Source organism: Mobula birostris, chromosome 24 (assembly GCF_030028105.1).
Source record: "Mobula birostris isolate sMobBir1 chromosome 24, sMobBir1.hap1, whole genome shotgun sequence".
In the NCBI taxonomy this organism is placed as follows: Eukaryota; Metazoa; Chordata; class Chondrichthyes; order Myliobatiformes; family Myliobatidae; genus Mobula; species Mobula birostris.
Window position 1 is genome coordinate 59504489 of NC_092393.1, and position 17396 is coordinate 59521884.

General features: G+C 46.6%; 1 protein-coding gene across 4 annotated transcripts in view; it reads right to left on the minus strand.

Moving 5' to 3' along the window:
* adap2 (ArfGAP with dual PH domains 2) overlaps window positions 1-17396 on the minus strand; it is a 43259-nt gene that overhangs the window by 15978 nt on the left and 9885 nt on the right. For 3 of the 4 annotated variants that reach the window (XM_072242461.1, XM_072242460.1, XM_072242458.1), the window contains exons 2-4: window positions 4059-4189; window positions 3109-3200; window positions 1224-1309 (exon numbers count right to left, since the gene is read on the minus strand). In XM_072242461.1, coding sequence (XP_072098562.1) covers window positions 1224-1309; window positions 3109-3200; window positions 4059-4189 — 309 coding nt within the window. Of the gene's footprint in view, window positions 1-1223; window positions 1310-3108; window positions 3201-4058; window positions 4190-15842; window positions 16024-17396 lie in introns of those variants that run through there. The other variant, XM_072242459.1, reaches the window with a different exon arrangement.

Genomic DNA, 17396 nt, shown 5'->3' on the forward strand with positions numbered 1-17396 from the left:
CTGTGCTATCACCAGTGGGATCATCAGTTGATCTGCCTCCTGTCTTCAGGAGTTTTGGCCTGCTTATGATCAAGACTCCCTCGAGGTGGTGGGCCAGCAGTGCTAAAGCACCACCTCCCACTGATGAGCTTAAAAACTTGGCATCTGCCTCTATCAGTCACTTCCATCCAACAGATAGTCTGCTCTTCAGGTGTCTATGCAACTACTGAAGGGTTTGCAGGATATGTATACACTGTCTGACTATCTGCCTCTCTGGACATACTTGGTCTTCACCCATGCTGATCCTTTCTCTGCTGCCTCAGCTACAGCCCTGCTGGTTGACTTGATCTCTCTTCTAGTGAAGCCAAGGTCACGCAGCCACTTCTGGAGAGTGAATGCAATAAACCCACGGCAGCCTACTTCGAATGGATAGCACGAGACCTTCCACCCTCTGTCTCTGCACTCTGATCTTAATTCTGCATACTCGGTTAACTTGCACCCATGGGCTTCATCGATGTTGTCTTCCCAGGGGACTGTGAGTTCACCAATAACCACTTCTGCTGGTGTCAGACCATACGATTATATCTGGACGCAATGTGGTGAAAGCTATTTGCTCCGGGAAACTGCCTTTCCTGTCCAGGTGGGCCTTGATCAATCTAATCCTTCACTCCCACATGGCCCTCCATTTTCCTATCATTCATGTGCCTATCTAAGAGTCTCTTAAAAATCCCTAACGTATCTGTCCCTGGCAGGGATTCCATGTATCCATGTACCCACCACTCTCTGTGCAATAAACAACAAACCTCTGACATCCCGCTATAGCAGAGGTTCCCAAACTTTTTTGTGTCACGGGCCAACACCATTAAGTGAGGGAACCCCTGGTATAGCGGGATCTCAGAGGTTTTGTTTTACACAGAGAGTGGTGGGAACCCTTGCCCTATTCTCTGACATCTCTGCTGAGTGTTTGAGGCATTTTCTGGTCTCGTTGAAGACCAACAACCTCGTGCGGGTGAAACCTGAGAAGACAGGCCTTGAGGTCCTGAATCTCAGTGATCCTAAACCTCCACCGCATCCGAACCCATTGACAAGCTCAGTAAAATCCACCTCTTTGGCTGTACATTGGACGTCTTACTTGCTGCGAGTCAGTTTGTATGCAGTTCCAATCATGTGACTTGCTCATGCTTGTTTCTCATGTGTAAGGCTCTTCATTTCGTGAAGGGAGGATCACCCACTTGCTCCTTTACCTGACGTGAAGATCTCCTGCGGCCTGCTGGCTGCAATGAACTCCTTCCGGTCGTACTTGGCTCGAATCCACTGCTCCTTCAGAACTCTGGAACGTGGAACAAAGAAGTCAGCTTTCTTTATATTTTCTTAATGCCAGGGGCTATTCAGCCCATTGAACCTCTGCCAGTTCTTGGAGCATTCCCATCTGTCCCATCCCAGCCTATTTCTTCATATTCCCATTAACTCCCAGGATGCTGCCTGGATTGGAGAACATGTCTCACGAGGAAAGGCTGAGCGCGCGAGAGAGGTCTTTTCTCTCTGGAGTGTTGGAGGATGAGAGGTGACTCGATAGAGGTATAAAAGATTATGAGAGGCATAGACTGAGGGGATAGCTAGAGAGTTGTGGACACAGCTCAGCACATCACAGAAACCAGCCTCCTCTCCATGGACTCTGTCCACATTTCTTGCTGCCTCAGTAAAGCAGCCAACATAATCAAAGACCCTACTCACCCCAGACATTCTCTCTTCCCCTCCTCTCACTGGGCAGAAGATACTAAAGCCTGAAAGCACATATCACCAGGCTAAAGGACAGCTTCTACCCCACTGTTACAGGGATATTGAAGAGAACCCTGCTGTGGTATAGTTCCTGAACACACCCATCATCCGCAGAAAGGTAAATCCTTGATCTTCCCGTCTACCTTGCACCTTATCTGTCTACCTGCCCCGAGCTTTCTGTGTAACTGTAAAGTAGCGTAGCAGTTACTGCGGAGGTACTACAGCTCCGGGTGTTCCGGATTTTGGAGCTCAATCCCAATGCCATCCTGTAAGGAGTCTCTCCATGTCCTCCCCGTAGGATGCATGGGTTTCCTCCAGGATGCTCCAGTTTCCTCCCACAGTCCAAAGACATTCTGGGTAGGTTAACTTTTCCACTGTAAGTTGTCCTGCAATTGGACTAGGGTTAATTGGGATAGTGGGGTTGCTGGGGTGGTGTAGCCACAAGGGCCAGCTCCTCGCTGGATCACTAAATAAAATACATGAATATTCTGCACCGTTTTCCCTTTTACCACCTCAACATACTCATGTGGGAAATAATCTGTCGGGTGGCAGACAGACAAAAGCTTTTCAGTATATCTTGTTACAAATGTCACGAACAAATCAATTCCACTACCACTCGGCTCAGCCCGTCCGTGTGCAGCGGTGGAAGGAGCCCAGTTGCAGGCACACTACGCTGGCGCCGGTAGCGCAGCAACGCATGGCGACAGTCTGGTGCGTCCTCAGACTCTGTTGGTAGTTGACGCAGAGAAGGCATCCCTCGCATATGTCAATGTTTCTCATTTTCAATCTTTGGTGGCAGAGACAGAAGCCTCACTAGGTGCAGTGTAACCTATGGTGCCGTAGACTGTGCAGGAGAAGTGGGATTGATCCATCTCCACATTTGGTCAACGTGGATACAAAGGGCACAAGAGCCTCCGAGTGGTCCAGTTCTGTGACACGATAAAATGGTGGAACTGCCGTGGTCCTGAATAAACAGCAACAGGCATCCAAGTTTCGGGGCCCCAGTCCCCCAGAGTACAGTCAGCTGCCACTGTCCCTTTAAGACTCAGACTGACAATTATTGCCTGCCACATCCCTTCATGGAAAGTCTGTGCTTAAAGGCCACGTGCCGAGCACTCAGTGCTCAACCGTAGGAGTTGCATTTCTAGTGCTACTGTTTGTGATTTTGCCTTTGGATATCACTTGTGTCATCATGTTTATCTTGAGTCTGAGTTAATTCTAGACATTACTCTGCCCTTGGGTTCACCACCATCCATAGCTCTCATTACAGGAACGTACTGAAAGGGCGAATGGTGATCTGCCATAATCCCAGGGCTGCTTCTCATTACCAAGGGAATCCTCCCTCCTTACTTGCAGTCTGCAGCCCTTGGCTTGTAGTAAAATGGAGGGACGTTTGCTTCATAACACCTCTTCACCACTTGGTTCCCTTTTCTTCTCATTTCCTGCAAAAGATGAACCAGGTTTTTAGTCTGACCCCCGCAAAGAGCGGGGACATATTAATCATTGCCCCCCTGTGACAAGTACATCACGGGCCAGGGTGTCAGCCCTTCATCTCTGCTTCCTCTACACCTCTCCAAAGGGCTGGTACAGATTCACCAGTCTGGGTTCAGAGAGACTCAATGTGCCCACCACTTCCATTCCAGTTCAAACATGTTGACTGGGGAGTGATCTCTCTCTCTCTCACACACACACACTCTCTCTCCCCCCAATCTCTCTCACTCTCACCCTCTCTCTCCCTGATCTCTCTTCACCCCACCAATCTCTCTCTCTCTCTTCCACCCCTGATCTCTTTCTCTCACCCCTGATCTCTCACTCCCTCTCTCTCCCCCCGAACTCTCCCTCTCCCCGATCTCTCTTCCTCTCTCCCTGATCTCTCTCTCCCTCTTCTCCCCTCGCTGATCTCATTCCGTCTTTCCCTATCCCCGATCTCTCCCTCTCAAACCCCCTCACTGATCTCTCTCTCTCCACCTCGCCGATCTCTCTCTCTCCACCTCACCGGTCTCTCTCTATCCCTCCCTGATCTCTCTCTATCCCTTCGATATCTCCCAAACTCTCCCCCTCTCCAAAATCTCCTGAACTCTCCCCTTCCCCGATCTCTCACCCCCTCCCGATCTCTCATCCCCTCCCCAATCTCTCATCCCTGCCAGTCAGCCTCCTGCTTCCCTATCCCTATCCCGGGGAATAGATTCCCGCTCCTACCCTGGTCTTAGAGAGCATCCCAGAACCCCAAAGGTGGGGTGGTAACATCACGCTTGTTCCCACAGGACCACCCGGAAAGATATTAGTAAATGTGCTATTACCTCAACTAGGGTATCATCCCAGAAGTCGAGATGGATGGATTTAACTCTGCTGATTCCTGACAGATCTCGGTGGATCCCAGAACAGTTCAGGCAGATAAACACCCCAAGTGTGTAGGAGGCCCACTCGGGATCTGTGTGGCAGACAGTGCTGGTTAATGGTACAGACAGCTCACGAACAGAGCATCAGCTAACCACAAACTAAAACATGCATTTACTGAACATTGAACAGTAAAACACAGTACAGGCTCTTCAGCCCACAATGTCGTGCTGACCCTTTAACCCACTCTAAGATCAATCTAACACTTACCTCCCACATAACCCTCCATTTAATAATCACCCATGAGCCTATCTAAGAATCTCTTAAATGCCGCTAATGTATCTGCATCCCCCATTACCCCAGACAGGGTGTTCCACACACCCACCTCTCTCTGTGTCCATCTGGCATCTCTCCTATACTTTCCTCAATCATCTTAAAATTATGTTCTGGTATTAGCCATTTCTGCCCTGGGGAAAAGTCTCAGCTCGATCTCTGTCTATTACCATCTTGGGTACACAAAGTAAAAGCGGTTACAGCTGGGAATAACCAGCAGATTGAGCAGCGACCGTAGAGAGAAAACACAGAGACAACATTTTCAGTCGGTGATCTTCCTTCAGAAATTATTTTTACAGTGGGTTTTGTTAATTGTGCCATCGGTTAATCAGGCTCTCCACTTATTTGGAGCAACTCTTGAAGAAAAAATAATTGAGAAAATAGCCAGGATTTCCTTTGTTTATTTGGGGGCACTGTGTCGCTCAAGTGGAACCGGAGACTGTGTTCAAATAGTTTCTAACTCTGGTCAGTCATGTGCACTTGTGTGGCCATTAGGCACTTCACCATGATTAGAGTGAACAGTTTTTAAATAGCATCGTTTGCATGTGTCTTGTGTTCAAAAAGCAGTGATTTTTGTAACTGATAGTTGGTGGGATATAAGCAGTGAGACAATTCAGAACTGTTTTGCTCACTGTGGTTTCAAGCATTCAGGCTTGGAGATGCCAGAAACGTGTAATGTTGGTTGTTAACACAAACGACCCATTTCACTGTTTGCAGTAAATAGAGTTCTAGAAAACCACAGCACAGAAACAGGCCCTTCAGCCCATCTAGTCCAGGTTGAGCTATTTAAACTCCCTGGTGCCAGGGTCCGGGATATTTCTGATCGTGTCCAAGATATCCTGAAGTGGGAGGGTGAGGAGCCAGAGGTCGTAGTACATATAGGTACCAATGACATAGGTAGGAAAAGGGATGAGGTCCTGAAAGGAGAATATAGGGAGCTAGGAAGGGAGTTGAGAAAAAGGACCGCAAAGGTGGTAATCTCGGGATTACTGCCTGTGCCACGCGACAGTGAGAGTAGGAATGCGATGAGGTGGAGGATAAATGCGTGGCTGAGGGATTGGAGCAGGGGGCAGGGATTCAAGTTTTTGGATCATTGGGACCTCTTTTGGCGCAGGCGTGACCTGTACAAAAAGGACGGGTTACACTTGAATCCTAGGGGGACCAATATCCTGGCAGGGAGATTAGCAGGGGCTACTGAGGTGACTTTAAACTAGAATGGTTGGGGGGTGGGAATCAAATTAAAGAGGCTAGGCGTGAGGAGGTTAGTTCACAACAGGGGGATGGGAACCAGTGCAGAGAGACAGAGGGGTGTAAAGTGAGGGGTGTAAAGTGAGGGTAGAAGCAAAAAGTACTAAGGAGAAAAGTAAAAGTGGCAGGCCGACAAATCCAGGGCAAGCATTAAAAAGGGCCACTTTTCAGCATAATTGTATAAGGGCTAAGAGAGTTGTAAAAGAGTGCCTGAAGGCTTTGTGTGTCAATGCAAGGAGCATTCGTAATAAGGTGGATGAATTGAAAGTGCAGATTGTTATTAATGATTATGATATAGTTGGGATCACAGAGACGTGGCTCCAGGGTGACCAGGAATGGGAGCTCAACGTTCAGGGATATTCAATATTCAGGAGGGATAGACATGAAGGAAGGGGAGGTGGGGTGGCATTGCTGGTTAAAGAAGAGATTAACGCAATAGAAGGGAAGGACATAAGCCGGGAAGATGTGGAATCGATATGGGTAGAGCTGCATAACACTAAGGGGCAGAAGACGCTGGTGGGAGTTGTGTACAGGCCACCTAACAGTAGTAGTGAGGTCGGAGATGGTATTAAACAGGAAATTAGAAATGTGTGCAATAAAGGAACGGCAGTTATAATGGGTGACTTCAATCTACATGTAGATTGGGTGAACCAAATTGGTAAAGGTGCTGAGGAAGAGGATTTCTTGGAATGTATGCGGGATGGTTTTTTGAACCAACATGTCAAGGAACCAACCAGAGAGCAGGCTATTCTGGACTGGGTTTTGAGCAATGAGGAAGGGTTAATTAGCAATCTTGTCGTGAGAGGCCCCTTGGGTAAGAGTGACCATAATATGGTGGAATTCTTCATTAAGATGGAGAGTGACATAGTTAATTCAGAAACAAAGGTTCTGAACTTAAAGAGGGGTAACTTTGAAGGTATGAGATGTGAATTAGCTAAGATAGACTGGCAAATGACACTTAAAGGATTGACGGTGGATATGCAATGGCAAACATTTAAAGGTTGCATGGATGAACTACAACAATTGTTCATCCCAGTTTGGCAAAAGAATAAATCAAGGAAGGTAGTTCACCCGTGGCTGACAAGAGAAATTAGGGATAGTATCAATTCCAAAGAAGAAGCATACAAATTAGCCAGAGAAAGTGGCTCACCTGAGGACTGGGAGAAATTCAGAGTTCAGCAGAGGAGGACAAAGGGCTTAATTAGGAAGGGGAAAAAAGATTATGAGAGAAAACTGGCAGGGAACATAAAAACGGACTGTAAAAGCTTTTATAGATATGTAAAAAGGAAAAGACTGGTAAAGACAAATGTAGGTCCCCTGCAGACAGAAACAGGTGAATTGATTATGGGGAGCAAGGACATGGCAGACCAATTGAATAATTACTTTGGTTCTGTCTTCACTAAGGAGGACATGAATAATCTTCCAGAAATAGTAGGGGACAGAGGGTCCAGTGAGATGGAGGAACTGAGCGAAATACATGTTAGTAGGGAAGTGGTGTTAGGTAAATTGAAGGGATTGAAGGCAGATAAATCCCCAGGGCCAGATGGTCTGCATCCCAGAGTGCTTAAGGAAGTAGCCCAAGAAATAGTGGATGCATTAGTGATAATTTTTCAAAACTCGTTAGATTCTGGACTAGTTCCTGAGGATTGGAGGGTGGCTAATGTAACTCCACTTTTTAAAAAAGGAGGGAGAGAGAAACCAGGGAATTATAGACCGGTTAGCCTAACGTCGGTGGTGGGGAAACTGCTGGAGTCAGTTATCAAGGATGTGATAACAGCACATTTGGAAAGCGGTGAAATGATCGGACAAAGTCAGCATGGATTTGTGAAAGGAAAATCATGTCTGACGAATCTCATAGAATTTTTTGAGGATGTAACTAGTAGAGTGGATAGGGGAGAACCTGTGGATGTGGTATATTTGGATTTTCAGAAGGCTTTTGACAAGGTCCCACACAGGAGATTAGTGTGCAAACTTAAAGCACATGGTATTGGGGGTAAGGTATTGGTGTGGGTGGAGAGTTGGTTAGCAGACAGGAAGCAAAGAGTGGGAATAAACGGGACCTTTTCAGAATGGCAGGCGGTGACTAGTGGGGTACCGCAAGGCTCAGTGCTGGGACCCCAGTTGTTTACAATATATATTAATGACTTGGATGAGGGAATTAAATGCAGCATCTCCAAGTTTGCGGATAACACAAAGCTGGGGGGCAGTGTTAGCTGTGAGGAGGATGCTAGGAGGATGCAGGGTGACTTGGATAGGTTGGGTGAGTGGGCAAATTCATGGCAGATGCAATTTAATGTGGATAAATGTGAAGTTATCCACTTTGGTGGCAAAAATAGGAAAACAGATTATTATCTGAATGGTGGCCAATTAGGAAAAGGGGAGGTGCAACGAGACCTGGGTGTCATTATACACCAGTCATTGAAAGTGGGCATGCAGGTACAGCAGGCGGTGAAAAAGGCGAATGGTATGCTGGCATTTATAGCGAGAGGATTAGAGTACAGGAGCAGGGAGGTACTACTGCAGTTGTACAAGGCCTTGGTGAGACCCCACCTGGAGTATTGTGTGCAGTTTTGGTCCCCTAATCTGAGGAAAGACATCCTTGCCATAGAGGGAGTACAAAGAAGGTTCACCAGATTGATTCCTGGGATGGCAGGACTTTCATAGGAAGAAAGACTGGATGAACTGGGCTTGTACTCGTTGGAATTTAGAAGATTGAGGGGGGATCTGATTGAAACGTATAAGATCCTAAAGGGATTGGACAGGCTAGATGCAGGAAGATTGTTCCCGATGTTGGGGAAGTCCAGAACGAGGGGCCACAGTTTGAGGATAGAGGGGAAGCCTTTTAGGACCGAGATTAGGAAAAACTTCTTCACACAGAGAGTGGTGAATCTGTGGAATTCTCTGCCACAGGAAGCAGTTGAGGCCAGTTCATTGGCTATATTTAAGAGGGAGTTAGATATGGCCCTTGTGGCTACGGGGGTCAGGGGGTATGGAGGGAAAGCTGGGGTGGGGTTCTGAGTTGGATGATCAACCATGATCATAATAAATGGCGGTGCAGGCTCGAAGGGCCAAATGGCCTACTCCTGCACCTATTTTCTATGTTTCTATGTTTCTAATCCCAGTGACCTACACTGGGACCAAAGCCCTGCAAACCCCTCCCATCCAAACTTCTGTTAAACATTGAACTCAAAATCCAAAATCGCATGCACCATTTGTACTGGCTGCTCGTTCCACACTCTCACCACCCTAAGAGTGAAGAAATTCCCCCCTCATGTTCCCGCCTTCTCTCCTTTCACTCTTAAGCCACGACCTCTGGTGCGTGTAATAAAATAAATTTCTTATTTCTCAGTTCCACCCATAATGCCTCACTAGACGAGTTCTCCAGTCTGTCCTGACCGAGCACTGCCATGATATTTTCCAACTAGTAACACCTCCCCTCCTCCATTAACCTCTCCCGCTCTGTCACATCTAAAACAGTGGAACCCAAGAGCACTGAGCTGCCAGTCCTGCCCCTCCTGCAACCAAGTCTCACTAATGGCTACAACATCATAATTGCATGTGTCGATCCATGCCGTGACCCCACCTGCCTTTCCTACGATACTTCTTGCATTGAAATACAGGCAGCTCAGGACACGAGTCGCACAATACTCAACCTTTTGATTTCTGACCTTGTCTGAGGCCTTACCAACATCTGCCTCCACAACCCCTCCACTAGGTTCTGGCACTTTGGTTCCCACCCCACCCCCCGCAGGATCAGGGCCAAGGGGTGAGCTGTGGACACCCGATAACCAGGGAAACGGGCCAGCAGAGATCACCCAGATATCTGGTTAGCTGGGACCAAGCGGAGACCAGTCAGCCAATCAGAACAAGTCGGGCCAATATATAGTGAACGTGAGCACTTGGCAGAAACAAGATTCAACTGCGCACTGGTGATGTCACCTCGACTGTTTGCAACCTCACTTCCAGGCAGCAAACAGCCCTACAGACAGGAGACCTCCTCTCCATGTCCATTCAATGGGAAACCCCCACCCCATCCTTCTAAACCCCAGCAAGTATGGGCCCAGAGACATCAAATGCTCCTCATATGGAAACATAGAAAACCTACAGCACAATACAGGCCCTTCGGCCCACAAAGTTGTGCCGAACATATCCCTACCTTAGAAATTACTAGGCTTACCCATAGCCTTCTATTTTTCTAAGCTCCATGTACCTATCCAAAACTCTCTTAAAAGACCCTATCGTATCTGCCATTCCCATAAACCTCCTCAGATTCAGGTTTATTTATTACTATAGTAAGGGATTTCAGTTTGCAAGTAGATTGGAAAAATGGTTGGTTGGTGCTGGATTCCAAGAGGGGGAATTTCTAAAATGCCTATTTAGAAATTTGTGGTTGAGCCCATTAGAAGATCGCTTTTTCTGGATTGGGTGTTGTGCACTGAACCAGAATTGACTAGAGAGCTTAAGGTAAAGGAACCCTCAGGGGAGGTGATCATAATATGATAGAATTCACCCTGAAATTTGAGAAAGTGAAGCTAGAGTCAGATGTATCAGTATTACAGTGGAGTAAAGGAAATTACAGAGGCATGAGAGAGGAGTTGGCCGGATTTGATTGGAAAAGAACACAAGGGATGATGGTAGAGCAGTAATGGGTGGAATTTCTGGGAGCAATTTGGAAGGCACAGGATATATACATCCCAAAGAAGAAGGAGTATTCTGATGACACAATTGCGGCTAACAAGGGAAGTCAAATCCAGCATAAAAGCCAAAGAGAGGGCATATAATAAAGCAGAGACTAGAGGATTGTGAAACTTTTAAAAACCAATAGAAGGCAACTAAAAAAGTCATTAAGGTAAAGATAGAATACAAAAGCAAGCTAGCCAATAATAATAAAGAGGATACCAAAAGTTTCTTCAGATACATAAAGAGAAGCGAGACTGGATATCAGACTGCTGGAAATGATGCTGAAGAGGTAGTAATGGGACAAGGAAATGGTGGACGAACTGAATAAGTATTTTGTATCAGACTTCACTGTGAAAGACACCAGCAGTATGGTGGAATTTACAGGTGTCAGGGGTATTGAAGTGTGTGAAGTTACCATTACTAGAGAGAAGGTTCTTGGGAAACTGAAAGGTCTGAAGGTAGATAAGTCACCTGGAGTAGATGTGCACACCCACGGGTTCTGAAAGAGGAGGCTGAAGAGATTGTGGGGACACTAGTAATGATCCTTCAAGAATCACTAGATTCTGGAATGGTTCCTGAAGACTGGAAAATTGCAAATGTCAATCCACTCTTCAAGAAGGGAGAGAGGCCGAAGAAAGAAAATTACAGGCCAATTAGTCTGACCTCTGTGACGGGGTCCTGAATTACCCCTATGAACTGTGCTTTTGAAAAGAGAGAGAGAGAGAGAGTTATTTAACACCGACATCTTGTTTTTAAGAGAGAGAGAGAGGCAAAGGCTGCTCACAGTATGTTTTACATTTCTACAAGGATACTGCCTGCTTGGAAATTCTTACAGACAGAGAAGGAAGGAGCTGTTTGAATGACAGTTGGTATTCAGCACGGGGACATAAATAAGTCAGATGATAGACCTACAGACACATGGTTTTGGACACTGAATGAGCTTTGTTGTGCCCACAGAAAAAGTGGGTTTTGGAGGATCGATCAGGCGGATCGATCAGTGGCTCTCGCAGTGTGAACAGGGTATGACCGGTGGGGAGTTATTTGTGTTACCAACCCTCGCCTGGGTTGATAGCTCCACCACGGAAGAACGGTCCCCTTTGTTGTGGTCACAGTCAGTGACTTCTAAAGGATTTCGGAGGACAAAAGGAAGATCAACGGTGTCAGCTCACCTGAAGACTCAAATATCTCTCTCTCTCTCTCTCTCCATCACTACTTAACTCACTATCATGAACTGAACTGAACTTTACTCATCATTGTAAGACTGTATTTATTTACCCCTAGACTTGAAGGCTTACTTATATATAATCATTGCTAATCTGTTTGATTTATCTGCATTTATATTACTGTGTTGCGTAGTTACTAATAAATAACATTAGTTAATAGCAATACCAGACTCCAAAGTGCTTTCCATTTCTGCTGGATCTTTAACCCGTCACAGGGTACGTGACACCTCAGTGGTTGGGAAGATGTTGGAGTCGATTGTTAAGGGTGTGGTTTCAGGGTATTTGGAGGCACATGATAAAATAGGCCATAGTCAGCATGGTTTCCTTTAGGGAAGATCTTGCTGAACAAGTCTGTTAGAATTCTTTGAAGAACTAACAAGCAGGATAGGCAAAGGAGAATTGGTTGATGTTGTGTACTTGGATTTTCAGAAAGCCTTTGACAAGGTGCCACACATGAGGCTGCTTAACAAGCTATGAGCCCATGGTATTACAGGAAAGATTCTAGTATGGATAAAGCAGTGGCTGACTGGCAGGAGGCAAAGAGTGGGAATAAAGGGAACCTTTTCTGACTGACTGCCAGTGATGTGGTTTTTCACAGGGGTCTGTATTTGTACTGATTCTTTTTACATTATATGTTAATAATTTGGATGATGGAATCGATGACTTTGTTGTAAAGTTCGCAGACAATACGAAGATAGGTGGAGAGACACGTAGATTTGAGGAAGTAGAGAGGCTACAGAAGGATTTAGACAGATTAGGAGAATGGGCAAAGAAATGGCAGATGGAATACAGTGTTGGGAATTATATGGTCATGCACTTTGGTAGAAGAAAATGAAAGGGTTGACTATTTTCCAAGTAGGGAGAAAATACAAAAATCTGAGGTGCAAAGGGACTTGGGGGTCCTTGTGCAGGATTCCCTAAAGGTTAATTTGCAGGTTGAGTCTGTGGTGAGGAAGACAAATGTGATGTTAGCATTCATTTTAAAAGGAGTAGAATATGAAAGTTACAATGTAATGTTGACACTTTATAAAGCACTGGTGAGGCCTCATTTGGAATATTGTGAGCAGGTTTGGGCCCCTTATCTTAGAAAGGATGTGCTGAAACTGGAGAGAGTTCAAAGGAGGTTTATGAAAATGATTCCAGGATTGAATGGCTTGTCATATGAAGAGTGTCTGATGGCTCTGGACCTGTACTCACTGGAATTCGGAAGAATGAGGTTTGACCTCATTGAAACCTATGGATTGGTAGAGTGGATGTGAAGAAGATGTTTCGTACAGTGGGAGAGCCTAAGACCAGAGGACACATTCTCAGAATAGAGGGGCGTCCTTCTAGAATGGAGATGAGGAGGAATTTCTTTAGCCAGAGAGTGGTGAATCTGTGGAATTTGTTGCTGTGGAGGCCAAGTCTTTATGCACGTTTAAGGCCGAGATTGATAGATTCTTGATTGGTCAGGGCATGAAGGAATATGGTGGAGAAGGCAGGAGACTGGGGCTGAGAGATAAAATGGATCAGCCATGATGAAATGGCAGAGCAGAGTCGATGGGCCAAATGGCCTAATTCTGCTCCTATACCTCATTGTGTTATATGAATATCAAAACATACAGTGAAATATGTCATTTGTGTGAAATAACATACCCCAGGATGTGCTGGGGGCAGCCCACAAGCGTACCACACATTCTGACACCATCATAGCACCCCCACAATCTTCAGCAAAGCAGCTGCAACAATGACAAAACAAAATCAAAACGCACCTCTGTCACACCCACACCTCCTCACATACAGAGACGGGCCTGCAGATCCGAGACCTCCAACCTCCAACCTCCAGTACCTGGTCTGGACTTGCAGCCAATGGGCTCTGAACCAGGGTTTGCATCAAGGACTACAGACAGCCTCAGCAAATCTTCGCTCTTTTTATATTTCTTATTGTGACCTACAGTATTTATTTATGGTGAACGCAGCAGGCCAGGCAGCATCTCTAGGAAGAGGTACAGTCGACGTTTCGGGCCGAGACCCTTCGTCAGGACTAACTGAAGGAAGAGTGAGTAAGGGATTTGAAAGTTGGAGGGGGAGGGGGAGATCCAAACTGATAGGAGAAGACAGGAGGGGGAGGGATGGAGCCAAGAGCTGGACAGGTAATTGGCAAAAGGGGATACGAGAGGATCATGGGACAGGAGGCCCGGGAAGAAAGACTGGGGGGGGGGGGGGTGGAACCAGAGGATGGGCAAGAGGTATATTCAGAGGGACAGAGGGAGAAAAAGGAGAGTGAGAGAAAGAATGTGTGTATATAAATAAATAACGGATGGGGTACGAGGGGGAGGTGGGGCATTAGCGGAAGTTTGAGAAGTCGATGTTCATGCCATCAGGTTGGAGGCTACCAGGACGGAATATAAGGTGTTGTTCCTCCAACCTGAGTGTGGCTTCATCTTTACAGTAGAGGAGGCCTTGGACAGACATATCAGAATGGGAATGGGATGTGGAATTAAAATGTGTGGCCACTGGGAGATCCTGCTTTCTCTGGCGGACAGAGCGTAGGTGTTCAGTGAAATGGTCTCCCAGTCTGCGTCAGGTCTTACCAATATATAAAAGGCCACACCGGGAGCACCGGCCCACTCACAGGTGAAGTGTCGCCTCACCTGGAAGGACTGTTTGGGGCCCTGAATGGTGGTGAGGGAGGAAGTGTAAGGGCATGTGTAGCACTTGTTCCGCTTACAAGGATAAGTGCCAGGAGGGACATCAGTGGGGAGGGATGGGGGGGGAATGAATGGACAAGGGAGTTGTGTAGGCAGTGATCCCTGCAGAAAGCCGGGGAGGTGGGGGGGGGGAGGGAAAGATGTGTTTAGTGGTGGAATCCCATTGGAGGTGGCGGAAGGTACGGAGAATTATATGTTGGACCCGGAGGCTGGTAGGGTGGTAGGTGAAGACCAGGGGAACCCTATTCCTAGTGGGGTGACGGGAGGATGGAGTGAGAGCAGATGTGCGTGAAATGGGGGAGATGCGTTTGAGAGCAGAGTTGATGGTGGAGGAAGGGAAGCCCTTTTCTTTAAAAAAGGATGACATCTCCCTCGTCCTAGAATGAAAAGCCTCATCCTGAGAGCAGATGCAGCGGAGATGGAGGCATTGCGAGAAGGGGATGGCATTTTTGCAAGAGACAGGGTGAGAAGAGGAATAGTCCAGATAGCTGTGAGAGTCCGTAGGCTTATATTAGACATTTCCTTCCTCCACCATCAACTCTGCTCTCAAACGCATCTCTCCCATTTCACGTACATCTGCTCACACTCCATCCTCCTGCCACGCCACTAGGAATAGGGTTCCCCTTGTCCTCACTTACCACCCCACCAGCCTCCGGGTCCAACATATTATTCTCCATAACTTCCGCCACCTCCAACGGGATCCCACCACTAAGCACATATTTCCCTCCCCCCCCCCACTTTCCGTAGGGATCGCTCCCTACGCAACTCCCTTGTCCATTCGTCCCCCCCATCCCTCCCCACCGATCTCCCTCCTGGCACTTATCCTTGTAAGCGGAACAAGTGCTACACATGCCCTTACACTTCCTCCTTTACCACCATTCAGGGCCCCAAACAGTCCTTCCAGGTGAGGCAACACTTCACCTGTGAGTCGGCTGGGGTGATATACCGTGTCCAGTGCTCCCGGTGTGGCCTTTTATATATTGGCGAGACCTGATGCAGACTGGGAGACCGCTTTGCTGAACACCTACGCTCTGTCCACCAGAGAAAGCAGGATCTCCCAGTGGCCACACGTTTTAATTCCACGTCCCATTCCCATTCTGACATGTCCATCCACGGCCTCCTCTACTGTAAAGATGAAGCCACACTCAGGTTGGAGGAGCAACACCTTATATTCCGTCTGGGTAGCCTCCAACCTGATGGCATGAACATTGACTTCTCTAACTTCCGTTAATGCCCCACCTCCCCTTCGTACCCCATCCCTTATTTATTTATTTATTTATTTATTATTATTAAATTTTTTCTCTCTCTCTCCTTTTTCTCCTTCTGACTATATCCCTTGCCCATCCTCTGGGCTTCACCCCTCCCCCTTGTCTTTCTCCCTGGGCCTCCTGTCCCATGATCCTCTCGTATCCCCTTTGCCAATCACCTGTCCAGCTCTTGGCTCTATCCCTTCCCCTCCTGTCTTCTCCTATCATTTTGGATCTCCCCCTCCCCCTCCCACTTTCAAATCTCTTACTAGCTCTTCCTTCAGTTAGTCCTGACGAAAGGTCTCGGCCCGAAACATCGACTGTACCTCTTCCTATAGATGCTGCCCGGCCTGCTGAGTTCACCAGCATTTTTTGTGTTTGTTGCTTGAATTTCCAGCATCTGCAGATTTCCTCGTGTTTGAGTATTTATTCATGTGTTGTCTGGCACTGTACTGCAGCCATTAAACAACGAGCTTCACACCATACGTCAGTGATTCCGATTTTCATGGCATTTATACTCCATGTCTGTGAGTCTATGATAAAAATAAACTCGAAGTTGAATTAATTTCCCGTTTTCTTACACCATCCACCTCCCTTTCAGCAGCTTGCAGACAGCACAGTACCTCTGAAGCAGTTACCGCCACAACTGGGGAGATTTAACTCCAACGTATGTAAAAATTGCCTACTATATTTCCATAAGATCATAAGACCTAGGAGCAGAATTAGGCCATTCGGCCCATTGAGTCTGCTCTGCCATTCTATCATTGCCTCATTTCCAATGCCTGGGTTTTAAAAATACTTCTTTCACTCTAAACAAGTGCACAGTTCGTGGCTGTGGACTCAGTTTTAAAGAACTTTGCAGTTCCTGATACATGTGCTTTAGGCTTCTGTTCACTCTTTTTTAAAAATAATGTTATTTTGTGCGATTTTGATCGAGGTGCTATGGTGTGGCCTGGCTGTGCAGCCTGTAGTCTAATGCATGGCACAGCGCTAGATTGGACTGAACTGAACTAAACTGAACATTTCTAGACTGTTTCAAGGACTCTGTGGTTTGACGGTTGATATTGTGTGCGTTATTCACTTGTTTTTCAATTTGTTTGCTCAATTTGTTCTTTTTTCCGTACGTTGGGTGTTTGATTTTTTCTTTAAACAAGCTCCGTGGTGTTTCTTTGTTCTGTGGCTGCCTGCGGGAAGACAAATCTCAAGATTGCGCACTGCATACGTACTTTGATAATAAATGAACTTTGAACTTTGAAAAGGGCCATGAAAGTTCAAGCCTTTTTCTCCCCCACCAAACTTGTTTATGTGAAAAAATAACTACCAATAAAATAACAGGAGCTTCAGTTTACAGGGAAGTGTGAGAAACCACAGTGTAAGTTCACAGCTTTCCTACTTGTTCTTGTCCCCATGATTGCCGACTGGAGGAGCATCTGCATCATCCTGTGCCAGATTTTTCTTTAAACTTATCAAATCTTAGTGACAGGCAGATCTTTAACTAGAAGGGATGTTGGCTGGAACTGAGGCAGAATTTGCAGAAGTTGTCCTTGCACTGGGATCAGTGTGTCACCCTGGGCTGTGTTTTGAACCACTGCAACTTCCTTCACTTGCACAAATCTGCTTCTAAAAATAATGTGTGACCATAGCGCGTTCAGTGCAAGAGCTTCTAGATGCTGTAAGGTTGGCCTAACTTGTCACATACCCTGTACTCGCTGGAATTCAGAAAAATGAGGGGGAAGGGCGATCTCATTAGAACCTTATCGAATAGAGTGGATGTGGAGAGGATGTTTCCTTTGGTGGGGGAATCTAGGACCAGAGAACACAGCCCCAGAATGAAAGGACGTCCATTTAGAATGGAGATGAGGATGAATTAATTTCTTTAG